General features: G+C 45.5%; 1 protein-coding gene across 1 annotated transcript in view; it reads right to left on the bottom strand.

The window, feature by feature from the left end:
* KDM4C (lysine demethylase 4C) overlaps positions 1–23,028 on the bottom strand; it is a 606,931-nt gene that overhangs the window by 162,713 nt on the left and 421,190 nt on the right. The window contains exon 16 of the mRNA XM_069764494.1: positions 16,646–16,701. Coding sequence (XP_069620595.1) covers positions 16,646–16,701 — 56 coding nt within the window. The remainder of the gene's footprint in view (positions 1–16,645; positions 16,702–23,028) is intronic.

The following is a 23,028-nucleotide window of genomic DNA, read 5'->3' as shown; positions in this document are numbered from 1 at the left end:
GAGGAGGCAGCGCCCGACCTCCAGCTGCCCGGCTTATTAGGTATGTGGAGCTCCGGTCGCCGGCCACGGCAGCCCCTTCAGAATCTCTTCATGCCCCATAGGGGACAGGAAAACACTGGCGGTGCAGGAAGGGGAGGGGTATTTAACCTCTTTGTGTTCCTGTCTCCTATTAGGACGGGGAAGACAACCTCCGAAGTGGCTGTCGTGGAAGGTGACTAGAGAAAGAAAGTGTTTAGAGAATTCAAGCAAAAGTGTAGTGATGAGGCATTAAATAATTTTAGAAGAAAAAATAAAGTACGGTATGTAAAAAGCAAGTCGAAGCAAAAATTTAAACAGAGCTTCATTGCCAAACTAAAAATAATCCAAAACTATTATTCAACTACATAAACAGTAACACACAAATATAGCGTTGGCCCCCTCAAAAATAATCTGGATGATATGATGAGGGCACTTTTTCTACAATATTTATACAAGAAAATCCACTGACAAATGAGAAATTAGGAATGCCATAAATGCTCCATTAAATGTGTCTTGCTTAACCCAGCTGGAAGTACGTGCCACCTCAAAATCACTACAGAGGACAAATCACCAGGCCTTATAGCATATACCCCCGGGTACTGCAGGAATTAAGTATTTCTAACATTCAAGGATTTTATAATAACAGGGTCTGTACCACTAGTGCATAACAAATGTGGTGCCAATATTAAATAAACAACAAAAAACTTATAGGCTAGCAATTTTATCCTCTAATGTAGGCAAAATGTTTGAGGGTTTTTTAAGAGTTTCCATCCTGCATAATCTCAATAAGAATAGCCTCATGACCCAACATCAACATTGGTTTAGGAGAACGCAGTCCTGTCAGACTAATCTGATCAGCTTCTAGGAGATGAGTTCCAGGCTGGCCCAGGGTAAAGGCCTTGGATGTTGTCTAACTGGACCTTTCAAAAGGTGTTTGATACATTTGTACATAAATGGTCGCTATATAAAAGGAGAACAATCAGGCTAGGGGAAAATGTGTTGGATTTGATTAACAACTGGCTCAGTTACAGTAAACAGGTGGGGCGATTAAATGGGTTGTCCAGTACTTGGAGAACCCCTTCTCATTCCTCATGTTTTGCCCACTTAAAATAAAAACAGCTATACTCAACTCTGGTACTGGCGCATTTCCAGTGGTGTTGGCATTCGTGTTCACGTGAGTTTATGTCATGTGAGCCCAATCAACAATGCCATCAGTGTCCCAGCCTTTAGAAAAATCAATCAACAGGAAGTCAGAGCAGCTGCAGCCCTGATTTCCTGTTGATGTCCAATACATTCAAAGGTGGGGATAGTGAAGCCAGCACTGATTGGCCACGCCCCTGGAAGCCAGTGGTGAAATGCTCGTCGGGGTGGTGAGTCGCCACTTTTTCTGATCTCCAGGTAGTTATGTTGTATATATATTTTTGGCTGTAGTTTCTTTTCCCCTTCACTGTGAAGCTTTTATATGCATGTGCAATATTAAGGGACTGACTGTGCCATTTCGTTATTTAGCTAGCATCTTGATTAATATGTTCCTGCACCTGGTTTAAGGTCTTGCAATATTATGTTAATTTAACTTTGGTGACGTCTCTCTTTTTGAGACATTTCTGCTTTTTATGGTTGTCTTTGATGGTATTTTGAATTGATTATTAATAAATATTGTATATTTTTATTTATTCTGGATCTCTTCTTGTTTCCGGTGATTATCATGACTGGAATGTTGTTTATAGTGTTATTTTGAAGTCCCAGTCATATATTTATTCTGGACAATTATGTGATAATACATAAATGAGGCAGGATATCGACCAGAGCAGTGGTCCCCAACTCCAGGCCTCGAGGGCCGCCAACAGTGCAGGTTTTCAGGATTTCCTTAGTATTGCATAGGGGTTGGAATCATCACCTGTGCAAATGATCACATTACCACCGATGCAATACTAAAGAAATCCTGAAAACCTGCACTGTTGGCGGCCCTCGAGGCCTGGAGTTGGGGACCCCTGGACCAGAGTATTAAAATGCTCAAGTACCATACAAGGACAAAAGTAAAACAAAATAAAAAAAAAAAAATCTGAAAAAAAGTTTCTCCAATAAATATGCTTTTTCTACCTAAAAACAAAAATAAAAAAAGCACATTTTGTAATGTTGCGTTCATTGCAACACAATCTAGAACAGTCATACTATTTAACTCCTACAGTGAACAATGTAAAAATAAATAAAAATCACACCAAAAACCCTGTTTTAGCGTATGTGCACACGCTGCAGATTTTGCTGCAGATCCGCAGCGGTTTCCCATGAGTTTACAGTGCCATGTTAACTTATGGGAAACGAAATCCGCAGTGCACATGCTGCGGAAAAAAACGTGCGGAAATGCAGCGGTTTACATTCCGCAGCATGTCAATTCTTTGTGCGGATTCCACTGCGGTTTTACACCTGCTCAAATAGAAAACTGCAGGTGTAAAGCCGCAGCGGAATCCGCAGTAGAAACCGCGATAAATCCACAGGAAAAACCGCAGCAGTTTTGCACTGCGTTTTTTCCAAATCCACTGCGGAAAAATCCGCAGTCCTCCAGAATACGTGTGCACATACCCTTAACATTCCACCGTACAAAAAGTTGAATGAAACAGTCAAAAAGTCATATGTACATAAAATTGGTTTGACTGTAAATGTCATCTAGTCCGACAAAAAACAAACTGCCCAGTCAGAGGGGGGAAAAAAAAAAAAAAAAAAAAAGGTACAGCTCTTGGAATATGGTGATTTATATACAATTATTTTATTTTTTTTTACAAAATTGCTCAAAAGTACACAAACATGAAAAAATACCTACCGTATATACTCGAGTATAAGCCGACCCCCCTAATTTTGCCACAAAAAACTGGGAAAACTTATTGACTCGAGTATAAGCCTAGGGTGGAAATGCAGCATTTACCGGTGAATTTCAAAAATAAAAATAGATCATTATTTCCCCATAGCTGTGCCATATAGTGCTCTGCACCGTTCATTTTGTCCCATAGCTGTGCCCCATATAGTGCTCTGCACCGTTCATTTTGTCCCATAGCTGTGCCCCATACTGTGCTCTGCACCGTTCATTTTGTCCCATATCTGTGCCCCATACTGTGCTCTGCACTGTTCATACTGTCCCATAGCTGTGCCCCATACTGTGCTCTGCACCGTTCATTTTGTCCCATAGCTCTGCCCCATATAGTGCTCTGCACCGTTCATTTTGTCCCATAGATGCTCCACATAAATCTGTGCCGCCGCTGCTGCTGCAATAAAAAAAAAAAAAAACACATACTCACCTCTCTTGATTGCAGCTCCCCAGCGTCCGGTCCCGGCGTCTCTGCACTGACTGATCAGGCAGAGGGCGCCGCGCACACTATATGCGTCATCGTGCCCTCTGACCTGCACAGTCAGAGCGCAGACGCCGGGAAGATGGAGGCGCCGGGAAGATGAAGCGACGCCCGGCAGCTGGAACGTGGACAGGTGAATATTACATACTTACCTAGTCCCAGCGATCCTGACGCTCACTCTGCCCGTCACAGCTGGTCTTCGGTGCCGCAGCTTCTTTCTCTATCAGCGGTCACCGGCACCGCTGATTAGAGAAATGAATACGCGGCTCCACCCCTATGGGAGGTGGAGCCGCCTATTCATTTTTCTAATGAGCGGTCCCACGTGACCGCTGAAGAGGGGAAGAACTGCAGCACCGAAGACCGTGGGACGGCAGGGGGAGCGCCAGGATCGCTGGAAGCAGGTAAGTATGCCTCAGCGCCCTCACCCGCCGACCCTGCCACCCACCTTGACTCGAGTATAAGCCGAGAGGGGCACTTTCAGCCCAAATATTTGGGCTGAAAATCTCGGCTTATACTCGAGTATATACCGTATATACTCGAGTATAAGCCGACCCCCCTAATTTTGCCACAAAAAACTGGGAAAACTTATTGACTCGAGTATAAGCCTAGGGTAGGAAATGCAGCAGCTACTGGTAAATTTCAAAAATAAAAATAGATGCTCCATACCGTTCATTATTGCCCCATAGATGCTCCATATACAACTGTGCTATATAGAATGCTCTGCACCGTTCATTATGACCCCATAGATGCTCCATAGAAAGCTGTGCCCCATATATCTATTGCTCTGCACCGTTGATTATGGCCCCATAGATGCTCCTTATAAAGCTGTGCTATATAGAATGCTCTGCAGTGTTCATTATGGCCCAATAGATGCTCCTTATAAAGCTGTGCCCCATATCTATTGCTCTGCACCGTTGATTATGGCCCAATAGATGCTCCTTATAAAGCTGTGCCCCATATATTTATTGCTCTGCACCGTTGATTATGGCCCCATAGATCCTCCTTATAAAGCTGTGCCATATAGAATGCTCTGCAGTGTTCATTATGGCCCAATAGATGCTCCTTATAAAGCTGTCCCCATATCTATTGCTCTGCACCGTTGATTATGGCCCCATAGATGCTCCTTATAAAGCTGTGCCCCATATATTTATTGCTCTGCACCGTTGATTATGGCCCCATAGATGCTCCTTATAAAGCTGTGCCCCCTATCTATTGCTCTGCACCGTTGATTATGGCCCCATAGATGCTCCTTATAAAGCTGTGCCCCATATATTTATTGCTCTGCACCGTTCTTATGGCCCCATAGATGCTCCTTATAAAGCTGTGCCATATGGAATGCTGCTGGTGCTGCAATAAAAAAAAAAAATCACATACTCCCCTCTCTTGCTCAGGACGCCGGCGCTTTCAATATTCACCTGCTCCTCGTGCGGCTCCGTCTCCAGCACTGACGCTCAGCAGAGGGCGCACACTGACTACGTCACCGCGCCCTCCGACCTGAGCGTCACAGCCAGGAGACGCTGCAGACGGAGCCGCACCAGAGCGAGGAGCAGGTAAATATCGCGCAGCGCTGCGCTCCCCATATACTTACCTGCTCCTGGCGCGGTCCCTGCTTCCCCGGCGCTGCAGCTTCTTCCTGTAATTCAGCGGTCACAGTTACCGATCATTTACAGCAATGAATATGCGGCTCCTCCCCTATGGGAGGTGGAGCCGCCTATTCATTTCTGTAATGAGCGGTGCCATGTGACCACTCAGTACAGGAAGAATCTGCAGCGCCGGGGAAGCCAGGGACCGCGCTGGGAGCAGGTAAGTATAACTACACAGCCCCCACCGACCCCCGGGTATATGACTCGAGTATAAGCCGAGAGGGGGACTTTCAGCCCAAAAAAATGGGCTGAAAATCTCGGCTTATACTCGAGTATATACGGTAGGTCCAATTTTTTGTGTTGTGTTTGTAAAATCAATGTTTTCAAAATCGGAAATCATGTCATTGTCATTTTTAATTGAATATTGGGATGCCCTTTTCTGAAAAATCCGTACTTGTAAAAATTTTAATTTGGCAAGTAATGGGTTAAGGAAGCCCATAGACCTTTGTCTAAAGCTGATAACTATTGATTAACCTGAAATAGTCTATTTGGGTGAAATTTAACAAATAATTATTAATTTAGCTAAATAATGACATATTGCCTGGAAATAAGATGAAGTTGTTAGAAATTTTTATCCACAAAAAACGTCTCCAGAACCCCTCAACATTTTTCAGCCTTCATCTGATGTCATAAACTTGACTAACAGGCAAAATACACTTATTAGTCTATGGCGGTATGGTTGTAATGATTGTTTACCAGACATCGTTCTTTCAATCCTTGTTCAACCATCAACTTCTATACAATGTACAGAGGCATGTAAAAGTTTGGGCATCACTGGTCAAAATTACTGTTACCATGAACAGTTTAGCAAGTTGAAGATGAAAAGATCTCTAAATGGCCTAAAGATAAAAAGGACACATCACATCCTTTATATATATATTTTTTTCATCTTTCACATTTTAAAAATTACTAAAATGAAAATGGGCCAATGCAAAAGTTTAGGCATTCTGCATGGTTAGTACAAAGTGGCACACCATTTTGAAAGGATCACAGCTTGTAAACGCGTTTTGTAGCCAGTGTCTTTCAATTCTTGTTTACCATCTATTCTTTCTTGGAAAATTCTTCCACTTCTGTGATTCCTTGGTCATATTATATGTACTGCTATTCTGAGGTCTAGTCACATTTTTAATGGTTGTCAGAACAGGGGACTGTGAAGGATATTGTAAAACCTTTAGATTGCGCCTTTTGAAGTAGTCTATTGAGGAGTTTGAGGTGTATTTAGGATCATTATCCATTTGTAGAAGTCATACTCTTTTCAACTTCAGCTTTTTTTTTTTTTTTACAGATGGTGTTAAGTTTGCATCAAGAATTTGTTGAAATTTCACTTAATCCATTCTTCCCTATACCCATGAAATGTTTCCCTTCCTCTTAGATGTTCTTTTGAATACTTCTGAAGCTTAATTTTATGAGGACGCAGGAGAGGTTTTCTTCTGATGACTCTTCCATGAAGGCCATATTTGTGCAGGTGTCTCTAAACAGTAGAACAATGTAACAACTCCAAAGTCTGCTTTATCTTTCCGAGTTCTGATTTGCTCTCTAGCAATCTTACGAGCAGCTCTTACTGAAATTTAGCTTGGTCTTCCAGACCTTATTCTTGACCTCCACTGCTCCTCTTAACCCCTTTGTCATTGGACGTACTATTCCGTCCATGTGGGGTGGGCCTAAATTCCCAAGAACGGAATAGTACATCCAGCGTGATCGGCCGCACTCACGGGGGAGCACGGACGATCGCGGGCGGGTGTTAGCTGCCTATCGCAGCTGACATCCGGCGCTATGTGCCAGGAGCGGTCACGGACCGCCCCTGGCACATTAACCCCCGGCACACTGCGATCAAACATGATCGTGGTGTGCCAGCGGTATAGGGAAGCATCGCGCAGTGAGGGGGCTCCCTGCGGGCTTCCCTGAGACCCCCGCAGCAACGCGATGTGATTGCGTTGCTGCGAGGGTCTCCTTACCTCCCTCCCTGTAGCAGGCCCGGATCCAAGATGGCCGCGGCATCCAGGTCCTGCAGGGAGGGAGGTGGCTTACCAAGTGCCTGCTCAGAGCAGGCGCTTGGTAAGCCTGCAGTGCTCTCAGACAGATCGGTGATCTGACAGAGTGCTGTGCAAACTGTCAGATCAGCGATCTGTGATGTCCTCCCCTGGGACAAAGTAAAAAAAAAAATTTCCACATGTGTAAAAAAAAAAAAAAATCCTAAATAAAGAAAAAAAAAATATTCCCATAAATACATTTCTTTATCTAAATAAAAAAAACAAACAATAAAAGTACACATATTTAGTATCGCCGCGTCCGTAACGACCCAACCTATAAAACTGTCCCACTAGTTAACCCCTTCAGTAAACACCGTAAGAAAAAAAAAATGAGGCAAAAAACGCTTTATTATCATACCGCCGAACAAAAAGTGGAATAACACGCAATCAAAAAGACAGATATAAATAACCATGGTACCGCTGAAAACGTCATCTTGTCCCGCAAAAAACGAGCTGCCATACAGCATCATCGGCAAAAAAATAAAAAAGTTATAGTCCTCAGAATAAAGCGATGCAAAAATAATTATTTTTTCTATAAAATAGCTTTTATCGTATAAAAGCGCCAAAACATAAAAAAAATGATATAAATGAGTTATCGTTGTAATCGTACTGACCCGAAGAATTAAACTGCTTTATCAAGTTTACCAAATGCAGAACGGTATAAACGCCTCCTCCAAAAGAAATTCATGAATAGCTGTTTTTTGGTCATTCTGCCTCACAAAAATCGGAATAAAAAGCGATAAAAAAATGTCACGTGCCCGAAAATGTTACCAATAAAAACGTCAACTCGTCCCGCAAAAAACAAGACCTCACATGACTCTGTGGACTCAAATATGGAAAAATTATAGCTCTCAAAATGTGGTAACGCAAAAAATATTTTTTGTAATTAAAAGCGTCTCTCAGTGTGTGACGGCTGCCAATCATAAAAATCCGCTAAAAAACCCGCTATAAAAGTAAATCAAACCCCCCTTCATCACCCCCTTAGTTAGGGAAAAATTAAAAACAGGGATTTTTGTGTTACTCACCGTAAAATCCTTTTCTCCGAGTCGTTCATTGGGGGACACAGGACTGTGGGTGTATGCTACTGCCGCCAGGAGGCTGACACTAAGTAGACACAAAAAAAGTTAGCTTCTCCTCCATAGTATACACCTTGACACTGGCCCTGACAGCTCCAGTTTGGTGCACAAGCAGTAGAAGATAGAGAAAAAAAAACAGCATTAGAACAAAGTCAACATGTCTAGAATAATACTACTGTCTGAACAACCCCATAGACAAAACAACAAGATGAATAGGGAGAGAGCGGTGTCCCCCAATGAACGACTCGGAGAAAAGGATTTTACGGTGAGTAACCCAAAAATCCCTGTTTCTCCATCGTCTCATTGGGGGACACAGGACTGTGGGATGTCCCAAAGCAGTCCCAGGGTGGGAAGAAGACTCACTGGAAAAAAACCCCTAGGCACTTACCGCCTATAGGTGTGATACCGCAGCCTGAAGAATTTTCCTTCCCAAACTTGCATCAGCAGAGGCCTGAGTGTGGCTATTATAATGTTTAGAGAAGGTGTGCAGGCTGGACCAAGTTGCCGCTTTGCAAACCTGTTCTGCTGAAGCTTGGTGCCGAAGTGCCCAGGAAGCCCCTACCGCTCGAGTAGAGTGTGCCCTGATCCCAGCCGGGATGGCTGCACCCTTGATGCGGTAGGCCTCCTGAATGGTGGCTCGTATCCATGTGGCTAAGGTCGACCTAGAGGCTGCGAGTCCCTTTTTATGACCCAAAGGAAGAACGAACAGGACATCCGTCTGTCGAAAAGAAGCGGTCCGAGAAACGTATCTTCTCAGAGCTCTCACCAAATCCAGAGTATGGAGAGCTTTTGCCACACTGAGTTGGCGCAGGACAAAAAGAAGGCAAGACAATGTCCTCATTGATGTGGAATGAGGAAACTACCTTTGGCAGAAAAGAAGGTGCTGGTCTTAGCACCACCTTATCCTGATGAAACTGTAGAAACGGCGCCTGGCAGGACAAGGCCGCCAATTCTGATACCCGCCTAATGGAAATTATAGCTACCAGGAACAAAACCTTCCAAGAAGGATACGTTAAAGAGACGTCTTGGAGGGGCTCAAATGGAGCTTCCTGAAGAGCACTCAAGACCAAGTTAAGTTCCCAAGCCTCTAGCGGAGCTCTGTAAGGAGGGACCATGTGAGAGACTCCCTGCAAAAAGGTTCTTACTTGCGAATTGGTAGCGATCCGGCGCTGGAAAAGAACCGATAAGGCTGATAGTTGCCTTCTAAGGGTACTTGGTGCGAGACCTGAGTCTAGACCAGATTGGAGAAAAGCTAGAATATTAGGAATGGAGAACCGTAGAGGAGGAAGACCCTGCTTCCTGCACCATGAGAGAAAGACTTTCCAAGTATGGTGGTAATTGCGCGCTGAAACTGTCTTTCGAGCATTAATCATGGTGGAAGCTACCCTTTGAGAAAAACCGGCCTGGGTCAGAATCCAAGATTCAATGGCCAGGCCGTCAAACGCAGGGCCTCTAAGTTCTGGTGGAATATCGGCCCCTGCGACAGAAGATCTGGCTGCATTGGTAGCTGCCAAGGAACTCCGGCAATCAGCTGAACTAGGTCTGCGTACCATGACCTCCGAGGTCAATCTGGGGCAACTAGAATTGCTGGAACTCCCTCTGTCTTGATCTTCCTGACTACCTTTGGGAGCAGCGCCAGAGGGGGAAACCGATATGGAAGACGAAACTGGTTCCAAGATAGGACCAGTGCGTCTACGGCGAGTGCTCTTGGATCTCGATAACGAGCGACGAACCTGGGAACCTTGGCATTCCACCCGGAGGCCATTAGATCCACGTCCGGGGTACCCAAGCGTTGGCATATCTGCCGAAAAACGTCGGGGTGAAGAGACCATTCCCCGGATGCAAGACCCTGTCGGCTCAGAAAGTCCGCTGCCCAGTTCTCCTTGCCTGGGATGTGAACTGCCGAGATCACGGAGTGGTTGTTCTCGGCCCAGCGGAGGACTTGGCTTACCTCGCGCATGGCCGACCTGCTGCGGGTGCCCCCTGATGATTTACGTAGGCCACAGCCGAGGCATTGTCCGATTGGATCCGGACGGGGCGACCCGCCAGAAGATGGTGAAAGTGCTGCAGAGCCAGCCAAATCACCCTTATCTCCAACAGATTGAATGGAAGAGCTGATTCCCTTGGGGACCAACAACCCTGTGCTGTGTGTTGGTGAAACACTGCTCCCCAACCGAGAAGACTGGCGTCTGTAGAGACTACCAGCCAATAGACTGGAGGAAAGGCTTTCCCCTGGTGCAGAGAGGAACTCCTTATCCACCATATCAGGGATTGCCTGACCCGGGAAGACAGACGACACCTGAGATTGAGAGAAAAAGGACTCCTGTCCCAGGCTGACAAAAGTGCCTGTTGGAGTGGGCGAAGATGGAATTGGGCGAATGGAACTGCTTCTATAGCCGCCACCATCCTTCCCAAGACCTTCATGCAGAACCAGATTGAGTGGGAACTCGGCCGCCGAAGGACTTTTAATTCCTGCCGGAGGCAGAGTACCTTGTCCTGGGGTAGGATAGTTAGACCCCGAGAGGTGTCGAAGATCATCCCTAAAAAAGAAATCTTTCGAGATGGAACTAGAGATGACTTCTTTAAATTGACCCACCACCCTAGGCGGGATAGAGTGTCCAAAGTGATGTTGACGTTGTCCTTGCATGCCTGAAAAGTTGACCCTTTGACTAAGAGATCGTCTAAGTATGGCAGAATGACTATGCCCCGAGAGTGCAGGATGGACACAACTGTTGCCATCACCTTCGTGAACACCCTGGGAGCGGTGGCGAGCCTGAAAGGTAATGCCGTGAACTGGAAGTGCAGTTTGCCTATGGAAAAGCGTAAAAAATTTTGACGAGGAAGAAATATGGGGATGTGCAGATAGGCATCTTGAATATCTATGGAGGCTAGGAATTCTCCCTTTTCCATAGCCGCAATGACAGAGCGGAGAGACTCCATACGGAAATGGCAAGTGCTGACGAATTTGTTCAAACACTTTAGGTCCAGAATGGGTCTTACAGCCCCATCCTTCTTGGGAACCGTAAACAGATTGGAATAGAATCCTTGGAACCTTTCTTTCTTTGGAACGGGAACAATGACCCCGTTGGACTGAAGAGACTCGACTGCTTTGAATAAAGCTCTTAATCGGGATTTTGAACTGGGAAGACTGGAAGGAAAAAACCGGCCTGGAGGGAGAGATAAATTCTATTTTGTACCCTGAAACCACCAGCTCTCTTACCCATCTGTCGTGAACGACAGACAGCCAGGACTGATGGAACAGTAGTAGGCGACCACCTACTCTGTTGGAAACGACATGAGGCTGCCTCCAGTCATTTAGCCGAAAACCGAGGATATCTAGATCCCCTTGATCTTGGCGGTTGGTAAGGCATTCTTGCCAACGGATTGGCCTTATATGAGACCTGGGGCTCCCTGTCCTGGTTAAACCGACCTGGAGGACCTGAGCTTGGCGCTGCAGTCCACCGGGTGTTACAAAAGGATTTAAACCTTGCTTGAAATTGGCGTCGAAATGGATGTTTAATTTTTTGTTGAGGAAGGAAATTACTCATTCCCCCTGTGGTATCAGATATAAGTTGATCCAACTTTGCACCAAATAGTCGGCCACCTTGATAAGGAAGGGATGTAAGGGACTTTTTTGAAGTAGAGTCCGCCCGCCAAGTTCTCAGCCATAGAGCCCTTCTGATAGCAATAGCATTTGCAGCTGCCAATGCTGCACAATTTGCCGCATCCAAGGATGCATTAATCAGATAATTTCCAGCTAAAGATATCTGATTAGACATCTCTGTCAGTTCCCTATCCTGAAGAGCCTTAGTTACGGACTCTGACCAAGCTATCATAGCTTTGGCAACCCATGTCGCCGCAAAAGACGGCGCAAGGGCTGAACCTGAAGCCTCAAACACTGACCTAGCTAGACTCTCTATGAGCCGATCAGTCGGATCCTTGATAGCAGACCCATTGGGTAGAGACAGCAGTGTGTTAGAGGCCAAACGAGACACGGGTGGATCCACTGAAGGGGATTCTGCCCACTTTTTACAAAGCTCTGGTGCGAAAGGATACCTTGCACCTAGGGCCTTCTGGCCTAAGAAACGTTTATCCGGTCGCTCCATGTGGCGTTGGACTAAATCCTCAAACTCAGGATGAGTAGAAAACACCTTATGAGGTTGCTTGAATTTCTTAAAGGACACCTTATGACCTGAAGGTAAGGTGGTCACATCCTCTACTCCCAAAGTCTGGTTAACGGCCTCAATGAGACTGTTAACTGATTCCTGATAATCAGGAGCTTCTAAATCAAAAGACCCTTTTGAGTCATAGTCCGAACAGTGTTCACTCAATTCCACAGGAGAGGGAGACCGAGAGACGGAATTCAAAGATGCTGATGCACCCGACGGACCGGGAGACGCTGTGTGGGTTAGTTTCCCCCGCGTCTGCCTAGAAGGAGCACGGCCCCTGCAGGCCGGAGGATCCTGAGAATCGGAGGATCTTTCCAAAACAGGCGGATGAATGTCCCTGACAGGGGCTTGAAGGGACTCAACCGCCTTTGTTAGAGACGCCATAGATTGCGTTAAGGATATGACCCACTCAGGGGGTGATACTGCAGTCTAAGATACAGGCACACCCGGCAGGGTAGCAGGCGGCGGTTCCTGAGCGCGTTCGGAATCACAAGCCTCACAGAGATGGTTAATTTGCACATGCGGAAAAACAGCCCGACAGGTAATGCATGAGGTATACAGGACTGTGTGAGTCTTAGTCTTTCTAGACATGATGGCTCTATTGCTGCCGCTGCTGCTATGCTCCGTATCCCCTTATGAGCTACTAGGTCTAGAACAAATACTGCTGTCAGGCTGAGGGAAGTAGCACTTACCCTAGTCCTGTGTCCCCGTATGTTCTCCAACACTGAACCATGCTTCTGTGCAAACAACCACACTTATGTACTGAATTACAGGGCGGATGTGCCTGAGAAAAAAGGGAGGGAGGAGTTACCGACGCACGGACCCGGAATAGGCCGAAGCAGGGGGCTAGATTTTCCTTTTTCCTGTGCTCTCCCAGGAAAGCTGGGTGCACACGACCAGAAGTAAACGCCGCCGATGGGGGTGAGACATCCGCCCATGCCCCTGCTGAAAACTACAAGATCCATAATGCAACAGGCCGAACCGAAAACCAGAAGAAGCCGATAGGGGCGGGACTTCCGCCCGTGTCTTTGCTTATGGGGAATAATCCTGGAAACCAACACCGCGCCGGGTGCAGCACCAACAGAACGCGCGATAAAGCAGGAACCCCCCGCGCAGCCTCTTGACAACGCATGAGGTCAGAAAAAGACTCACATATAAATATATATATATATATATATATATATATATATATATACACACACATATATATATACATATATATACATACATACATATATATATATATACACACACATATATATATATATATATATATATATACACACACACACATATATATATATATATATATATGTGTGTGTGTGTATATATATATATATACATAAATGGAAAGAAGGTGCAGGCACCCTAACTCCTTACACTCTTCAGAAGGTGAGGAGAGGGACCATCTGCCTCCTTTAAACACCGTAGTCAGTGCATTGGTGATGAAGTGGAGGCTGCACGGACAAAGTATGAATGCCTGTACAACCTAGGGTTCCGTTACCTCAGGGTGGTCAGGTTTTTAGTCAGGCAAACGAAGTCCCACGTCGCGGGAGAGGATACGTGGAGGCGACACTCCACGTGCTCGCCCGTTGTTGGTTTGGGGAGATCGGACCCCTTCAAAAGGGTCCGTCTCCCCTGTCTTATCTTCAGAGAAAAAAGAATCTGGGGAAACCCAGAGATGTGCCTCCTACGGACACTAAGCATAAACTGGAGCTGTCAGGGCCAGTGTCAAGGTGTATACTATGGAGGAGGAGCTAACTTTTTTGTGTCTACTTAGTGTCAGCCTCCTGGCGGCAGTAGCATACACCCACAGTCCTGTGTCCCCCAATGAGACGATGGAGAAAAATGTATTTATTTCCATTTTCCCATTAGGGTTAGGGTAAGGGCTAGGGTTATGGCTTGGATTAGGGTTAGGGCTAGGGTTAGGGTTGGGGCTAAAGTTAGGGTTAGGGTTTGGATTACATTTACGGTTGGGAATAGGGTTGGGATTAGGGTTAGGGGTGTGTGGGTTAGAGGTGTGGTTAGGGTTACCGTTGGGATTAGGGTTAGGGGTGTGTTTGGATTAGGGTTTCAGTTATAATTGGGGGGTTTCCACTGTTTAGACACATCAGGGGCTCTTCAAACGCGACATGGCGTCCGATCTCAATTCCAGCCAATTCTGCGTTGAAAAAGTAAAACAGTGCTCCTTCCCTTCCGAGCTCTCCCGTGTGCCCAAACAGGAGTTAACCCCAACTTATGGGGTATCGGAGTACTCAGGACAAATTGGACAACAACTTTTGGGGTCCAATTTCTCCTGTTACCCTTGGGAAAGTACAAAACTGGGGGCTAAAAAATAATTTTTGTGGGAAAAAATTTTTGTTTTATTTTCACGGCTCTGCGTTATAAACTGTAGTGAAACACTTGGGGGCTCAAAGTTCTCACAACACATTGAGATAAGTTCCTCAGGGGGGGGTCTAGTTTACAATATGGGGTCACTTGTGGGGGGTTTCTACTGTTTAGGTACATTAGGGGCTCTGCAAACGCAATGTGACGCCTGCAGACCATTCCATCTAAGTCTGCATTCCAAATGGAGCTCCTTCCCTTCCGAGCCCTCCCATGTGCCCAAACGGTGGTTCCTCCCCACATATGGGGTATCCGCGCACTCAGGACAAATTGGACAACAACTTTTGGGGTCCAATTTCTCCTGTTACCCTCGGAAAAATACAAAACTGGGGGCTAAAAAATAATTTTTGTGGGAAAAAATTTTTGTTTTATTTTTACGGCTCTGCATTATAAACTTCTGTGAAGCCTTTGGTGGGTCAAAGTGCTCACCACACAAGTTCCTTAGGGGGTCTACTTTCCAAAATGGTGTCACTTGTGGGGGGTTTCAATGTTTAGGCACATCAGTGGCTCTCCAAACGCAACATGGCGTCCCATCTCAATTCCTGTCAATTTTGCATTGAAAAGTCAAATGGCGCTCCTTCGCTTCCGAGCTCTGTCATGCGCCCAAACAGTAGTTTACCTCCACATATGGGGTATCGGCAAATTGTACAACAACGTTTGGGGTCCATTTTCTCCTGTTACCCTTGGTAAAATAAAACAACTTGGAGCTGAAGTAAATTTTTTGTGAAAAAGTTAAATGTTCATTTTTATTTAAACATTCCAAAAATTCCTGTGAAATACCTGAAGGGTTAATAAACTTCTTGAATGTGGTTTTGAGCACCTTGAGGGGTGCCGTTTTTAGAATGGTGTCACACTTATGTGTTTTCTATCATATAGACCCCTCAAAATGACTTCAAATGAGATGTGGTCCCTAAAATAAAATGGTGTTGGAAAAATGAGAAATTGCTGGTCAAATTTTAACCCTTATAACTCCCTAACAAAAAAAAATTTTGGTTCCAAAATTGTGCTGATGTAAAGTAGACATGTGGGAATGTTACTTATTAAGTATTTTGTGTGACATATCTCTGTGATTTAATTGCATAAAAATTCAAAGTTGGAAAATTGTGAAATTTCCATTTTTTTCACAAATAAACGCAGGTAATATCAAAGAAATTTTACCACTATCATGAAGTACAATATGTCACGAGAAAACATTGTCAGAATCACCGGGATCCGTTGAAGCGTTCCAGAGTTATAACCTCATAAAGGGACAGTGGTCAGAATTGTAAAAATTGGCCCAGTCCATAACGTGCAAACCACCCTTGGGGGTAAAGGGGTTAAATGCCATTTCTTAATTACATTTCAAACAGAGTTAAGGGCAAACCTAAAAATGCTTTGCTATCTTTTGTAGCCTTCCCCTGCTTTATGGGCCTCAAACATCTTAATTTTAAGAGCTCTAGGCAGCTGCTTAGGAAAAAACCATGGCTGCTGTTTTTTTGGCACAAGGTTAGAGGAGGCTGGGTTTTTAAAAAGATGGGAAATTTGAGTCACTTGGCCTTTCCTAACAATGATCGTGAACAAGCCATAATGCTACAAGACTAATTAAGATATGAAATATTGGTCAAAGCTATCTGAGCAAACAAATCTCCAAGGGTGCCCAAACTTTTGCATCAACCCATTTTAATTTTTTATTTTTAAAATGTAAAAAAACGACAATATTTTTTTGCTTAAAAAAAAACAAAAGGAGATGCATCATCTTTAACGTTGTCTTTTAGAGGTAATTTCATGGGTACCTTCTTAACTGTTCACAATAACAGTGTTTTTGAAATGTCACTGTGCATGACCTATTTTAGCCTTTTATTGTTTTTAAGAAATACCCTGATCACTGCTGTATTTTCAGCTATACTTTTTTTGCAATAACTTAACAGTCTAACGAAATCTTTCGAAATTAACACGTCGTAACTCAAAACTATTAAAAAAAAACAAACGTTACCAATGACTTACTTATTATCTGTTGTTTGTTTAAGAGCGCCTCCTCGTAGACTGCAGAGGCAACATTCCTAAAACGAGAAAGTTACAATAATGAAGAAAACTCTACTTGTGAATTAAAATTTGTGTAAAGTGAATAAATCAAAAGGTTTCCTACAACATTTATTATTTTGACCAGAACAAACTGCTTTCTATTGGCTCCTTAATAAAACATCACTTCCGAAAAGTCAAGTCAATAAAGAACCTTTTCTGAAAAGTTTGGAAGATAACTACTTATTGCAAGATTTATCAAATAAAAATCTTTTAACACTGGTTTGGTTTACAATGGCTTGTAGCATGGAATGACAGTAGCTAAGTGGAAAGACGAACAAATAGAAAGAACAATCCCAATTTAATTTATGCGTTTTAACCCATGGCAATGACCATCCAATTTAATGCCTTCTACTGCATGTAAAATAATCATTCTGTCGCAGTATGTGGACTTCACTTAACCGAAGGCTATTCCAATAAATGACAGCAGTATAAGGTAAAAAAAACTTTGCAAACCAAGGAAAATTACAAGTGGCAAGTAGTTTTCTCTTCAAGAATATTTAGAATATTTTTGTTGCCAAATTCTGTTCTGAATAGAGGAGAACCATTGAGAAGTCTAAAAAAAAAAAAACTCAATTCCTTAAAGTAGGCAATCATGTTATTAGGAGATATATTATCAGCAGGTGATAATTCACTATTTTGTCATACAAGAAACTTCAATACACATAAAACATTAGGTGCTACCAAAGTTCAGGTAAGCCACACGAAGGAATACGGTACATTACTCCAACTTCTCCCCGCCCAGCTGGGCATGAGTGGCAGCTCTCTATGTACGAAAAATATAGTTCTTACCGATAACGGTATTTCTCTGAGCCCATGACGGCACCACGGAGAGAGGGGATCCGCCCACCAAGGACAGGAAACCTACGGATAAAAAGGCGGTACCACTCTCCTGCATCAGTTGTTTTACATAGAGAACGATGGGAGACTACTAAAAACATTTGTTAATTTTAACTGTTTAGCATAACAAGATACCGCGTGACTTTAAACTATGAATAGACTATGGCACTATTTTAATGTGTGCACCCACAAGTGAAGGGAGGGAATGTACGGGTGCCGTCATGGGCTCAGAGAAATACCGTCATCGGTAAGAACTATATTTTTCTCTGTCGCCCATGACGGCACCACGGAGAGATTTGCATAGATAGTACATTCAGGGAGGGACCACTGCTTCCAGAACCCTTTTACCGAAGGTAAGGTCTGAAGAGGAGATTAGGTCCAATCTATAGTGCCTATAGAATGTGGATGGTGAGGACCAGGTAACAGCTCTACATATCTGGTCGATAGAAGCTCCGGCCTTCTCCGCCCAGGAAGTTGCCACTGCCCTTGTCGAGTGAGCCTTAACCTCCCCGGGAATGGACATTCCACTTGCCGAGTATAAAAGGCTGATGGCGTCCGTGATCCATCTTGCTATGGTGGCTTTAGATGCTTTTTTCCCCTTCCGGGGACCCTGGAAACACACAAACAGAGAGGGATCCTCCCTACTCTCTCTAGTGACTTCTAGGTAATGTAAGAGACATCTTCTTACGTCTAGTGTATGTAATGTTTGTTCCTCATTTTTAGGGTTGGGGCAGAAGGAGGGGAGAGATATCTCTTGAGACCTGTGAAACTTTGAAGCCACTTTCGGGAGATATGCTTGGTCTATTTTTAAAATGACCCTATCCTCTAGAAATTGTGTGTAAGGAGGGTTAGCTGAGAGAGCCTGTAAGTCGCTAAAACCTACGGAAAGATGTGAGGGCGACTAACAGAGCGGTTTTGAGAGATAGGTTTTTTATTGAAGTTTCGCGTAATGGTTCAAATGGTGGACTAGTCAGGGCTTTAAGGACCAAGTTTAAGTCCCATTGAGGAACAACTTTTACCGGAAGAGGCCTAGATCTTCCTGCTGCTCTGATGAATCTAGAGACCCACCTGTTTGAAGCTAAATCAAAATTAAATAGGGCTCCCAATGCTGCCACGTGAACTTTTAGGGTACTAGTAGCTAAACCCATCTCCAACCCTTTTTGTAGGAACTCTAATATGGAATTAAGGGGAATTTCTTTCCCTATTTTTGCACCTGATGATGACAGAAACATTTTCCATATCTTGCCGTACTGTTTCGTTGTAACCGGCTTCCTACTTTGTAACAAAGTTGAGATTAACCCCGGAGAGAACCCCCTGCTTTCTAATAGTTTCCTTTCAAGAGCCAAGCTGTCAAGTGCAAGTTCTTGACCCGCGGATGACAGACTGGGCCCTGAGACAATAGATCCTGGAGGTCTGGTAGTACCCAAGGGTCGGATATTGACATCTTCCTCATCCATGAGAACCAAGGTCTCTTTGGCCAGAACGGGGCAATTAAGGTGACCAGCGCCCCGTCCTCCCGAATCTTCCTCAGCACTGCTGGAATCAGAATAAGAGGAGGGAAGGCATAGACCAGTTGGTGTCCCCAAGACATCAGGAATGCATCCACTACTACTGGGTTCCCCAGGGGAGATAGGGAGCAAAAGGAGGCTACCTTTTTGTTTAGATGGCTCGCAAAGAGATCTATTTTTGGAACCCCCCACTTTTCTGTGATCTGGGTAAATATCGCCTGATTTAGTTCCCATTCTCCCTGTTTTAGGCTGGACCAACTGAGGAAGTCTGCTTTGTAATTGTCTACTCCCTTTATGTGTAGGCTTGTTAGGGATAGGAGGTTGCTCTCGGCTATTTGTAGGATTGACTTGGTCACTTCCATCAGATTTTTGGAACGGGTGCCCCCCTGGTGATTTAGGTAAGATACCACCGCCCGATTGTCCGATATCACTCTTACGTGGTGAGAGTGAAGAACCCCCAAGAATTCCTGAAGGGCGAATTTGACCGCAAGAAGTTCCTTCATATTGGAGGATTGGTTTGTTAGAGACGGAGACCAGATGCCCTGGGCTACTAGATCGCCCAGATGAGCCCCCCACCCTGAGGGGCTTGCGTCCGTAGTTACGACCTTCGAGATCTGGATTACCCATGGGACTCCCTGGGAAAGATTTCCCTGCGATGTCCACCATGTCAGAGAGTGATTGGTGCGAGGAGATAGAGTTAACCGCCCGTCTAAATGCCCTCCTAGATGGATTTGCTCTGACAATAGCTGCCATTGGAGATCTCTTGAATGTAGTTGGGCCCACTGGACCGTGGGGATGCAAGAGGTCATGGAGCCTAAAAGGGACATACCCTGACGGAGTGTTATGGAGGGGAGAGATTGAACTCTTTAATACTAAACTTTTTAGTTTCTGCATTTTGCTCTCCCGGAGCCGACATTCCATTTTTTTGGAGTCTAGAGTGAGACCTAGGTACTCCTGGACCTGAGAAGGCATTAGTCTGGATTTTTCTATGTTTATTAGCCAACTCAATTCCTTTAGGGAATGAATCACTATTGCTAGTTGATTCTCGCAATGTTGCGGGGAGGAGCCTATCACCAGGAAATCGTCCAGATATGGTACAATCAAGGTATTTTCTTCCCTGAGGTGAGCCATTACCTCTGCGATCAGTTTTGTGAAAACCCTCGGGGCTATGGCTAGGCCAAATGGTAGAGCTGAGAACTGGAAGTGACTTAGGACTCCCCTGATGTGAACCGCCATCCTGAGGAATCTTTGGTGATCCTTGTGTATTGGGACGTGATAATATGCGTCCTTCAGGTCTAGGACCACCATGAAGCATTGAGGAAACAACATTTTGATAGATGACTTTATCGTTTCCATCTTGAATGCTTGAACTTCTAGATAATCGTTTAGGTTTTTCAGATTGATAATGGTCCTGAAGGAACCGTCTGGTTTCTTCCTCAGAAATAGAGGGGAATAGTACCCTTGCCCTCTTTCTTGTGGGGGAACCTCCAGTAGTACTCCCTTTTTTACTAACCCGATGACCTCGTTTTCTAGTGCCAACTGCTCTTCTGCCGAAGATCTTGTAGATGTCATCGTGAAAGAGGGACGAGGGCATCTTTTGAATGTTAACCTCAGTCCTGATTCTATAATGTTCAGTATCCATTGACTGGAGGTAATCTTTTCCCAGGCTGCGAGAAAGAGAGACAATCTCCCTCCCACCTGGGGCGAACCTTCATTGTGAAGGTTTCTTGTTATCGTTGGGGTTTTTGTTGAAGATAAACCCCTTATTTTTGTTCCTCTTATCCTCCCATTTCCCCTAGCCTCTCCCCGGGTTCTTACGGAAAAACCTCTTGTTCCGAAAGGGCTTCCGGTAAGAGGGGAGACCCAGAGAGGGAAAGGACTTTTTCTTGTCCCCTGCTTTTTCTAAGATGTCGTCTAAGGTGGAACCGAACAAAAATTCTCCTTCGCAGGGGATGGTACACAATTTTGTTTTTGTTTGCAGGTCACCTGGCCAGTTCTTAAGCCAGAGGGCGTTCCTGGCCGCATTAGCAAATACTGCTGACCTGGCGGCTAATCTGATGGAGTCGGCCGAGGCGTCAGCCAGGAAAGCCGCAGCCCCCCTCATTACTGGTAATGTATTCAGTATCGAGTCCCGGGAAGTTTTTCCCTTTAATTGACCCTCTAGTTGATTCAACCAAATCATTAGGGAGCGTGATGTACATGCCGCTGCTACTGCCGGTTTTAGGCCTCCTCCCGCTGCCTCCCAAGAGCCTTTGAGAAAGGCGTCCGCCTTCTTGTCCATAGGGTCATTTAGGACCCCCATGTCCTCAAACGGGAGAGCGAATTTTTTTGAAGCCTTAGCTATTGCTACATCTAATTTGGGGGCCTTCTCCCAAAAGGAGCAGGATTCATCCTCAAATGGGTATTTCCTTTTTGGAGTTAAAAGAGTCTTTTTCATGGGTTTTTTCCATTCTTTTTTAATTAAAGCTGCAATTGCGTCATTAAGCGGAAAAGCTCTTCTCTTTTTTTGTTCCAGGCCCCCAAACATGATGTCTTGTACCAATTTTTTAGGGTGGGAGTCTACTAACCCCATAGTACTTCTCACTGCCTTTATGAGGCCATCGGTGTCCTCTAGTGGGAAACAGTTGTGCCCCCCCCCCCCCCCCCCGGAAGAAGTGGATGATGAGGATGAGGAGGAAGAGTTGGAGGATACTGAACTCGCACTATCGCTGTCAGATTTTGAGACTGGAGACGGGGACCTGTGACTGGTCTTTCTCCGTTTTTTTCCCCTTTTTAGGGATCTAAAGGTGTCTTCCACTTGCTCCTTAATCAAGTTTTTTAGATCGGATGCAAACCCAGGAAGGCTTTCGGATACTGTCTGCTGTATGCAAGTATTGCATAGTCTCTTCTCCCAGGCGGGTGGAAGATCCTCTCTACAGATGGCACAGATTTTGTGCTTGGTTTTACCTACGCTTTTCCTCCCCTAAAAGAGACAAATAATAATCTTACTGTCTCTGACTTTCACGAAGATCCACTTACCACCTCCAGGACCCATAAATACCGATTGGGGATTCTCTGCCTCTGGCTTTTTCCCCGACGCCGTACTGGACTCCTTACTGTGTTGGGACCTTTGGCGTTCTTTGCTGGTGTCCTGGTGTCCTTTCTGCTGTCGCCTTTTTTGCTGCTGCTGTGGCGACACTACAGGTGGAGGTGATTCTGGCAAAGGGTGATGCCGGGTCGCTCATACTGCTGCTGGTCTGCGGTTGCTGCCCTAATACGCATGCTGCGCTGGTGCTGCGGCGACTAGTAGCTCTTGAGGCTCCTGCTGATATATTGCAGAGCCACTGGGAGGATGTAATTTCTCCCATTTAAGCTTTCCCGCCGCTCTTCCTTTTTTTTTTTTTTTTTCATGACGCCTGCGCAGTAGCACCCGGCCGACGGCGAGGAGCGCCAAACGCCGGCACCTGCACAGTCGAGCCTCTGCGGCGCCTGCGCAGACCGTTCTATGCGCCCGAGCAACAACCCCGCCGGCGCCTGCGCAGAAGCTCCGGCCGCCTCGCGAGACCAGCGCAATCCCGGGCATGCGCCGAACTTTCAAGATGGCGCCCGGAGTGCAGATATGGCGCTGCTGACCGGCGCCCCCGGTCCTATGCAGTCCCTACCGCGCGGCTCTGCACGCCTGATGGCGGTGCAGTGTGCAGACTGACGCTTGTTTGGGGAGGGCCGCGCCGCACCTCCCGCAACCACAGAGGGACCCCCTGGATGTTGCCGCTGCTGCATCTTACCTGGGGAGGTGACCGCGAACTCCTTGTCACCTCCCCCGCACACCCTGTAGGCCCACTAGCCCCCAGCGGTGGCGCTTCGGGTCACCACCCCAGCCGAGGCAGAGGGACCCCAGCTGCCTGAGTCGGACTGGTCGGCCCCGGAATTCCAACGTCGATCTGGTAAGTCCGTAGGTCTCCCATCAAGGACAGGAAACCA

This window comes from Ranitomeya imitator, chromosome 1 (assembly GCF_032444005.1).
Source record: "Ranitomeya imitator isolate aRanImi1 chromosome 1, aRanImi1.pri, whole genome shotgun sequence".
NCBI classification, from domain to species: domain Eukaryota; kingdom Metazoa; phylum Chordata; class Amphibia; order Anura; family Dendrobatidae; genus Ranitomeya; species Ranitomeya imitator.
The sequence above is the reverse complement of the archived record's forward strand: the minus strand, read 5'-3'. Positions and strand labels throughout refer to the sequence as shown.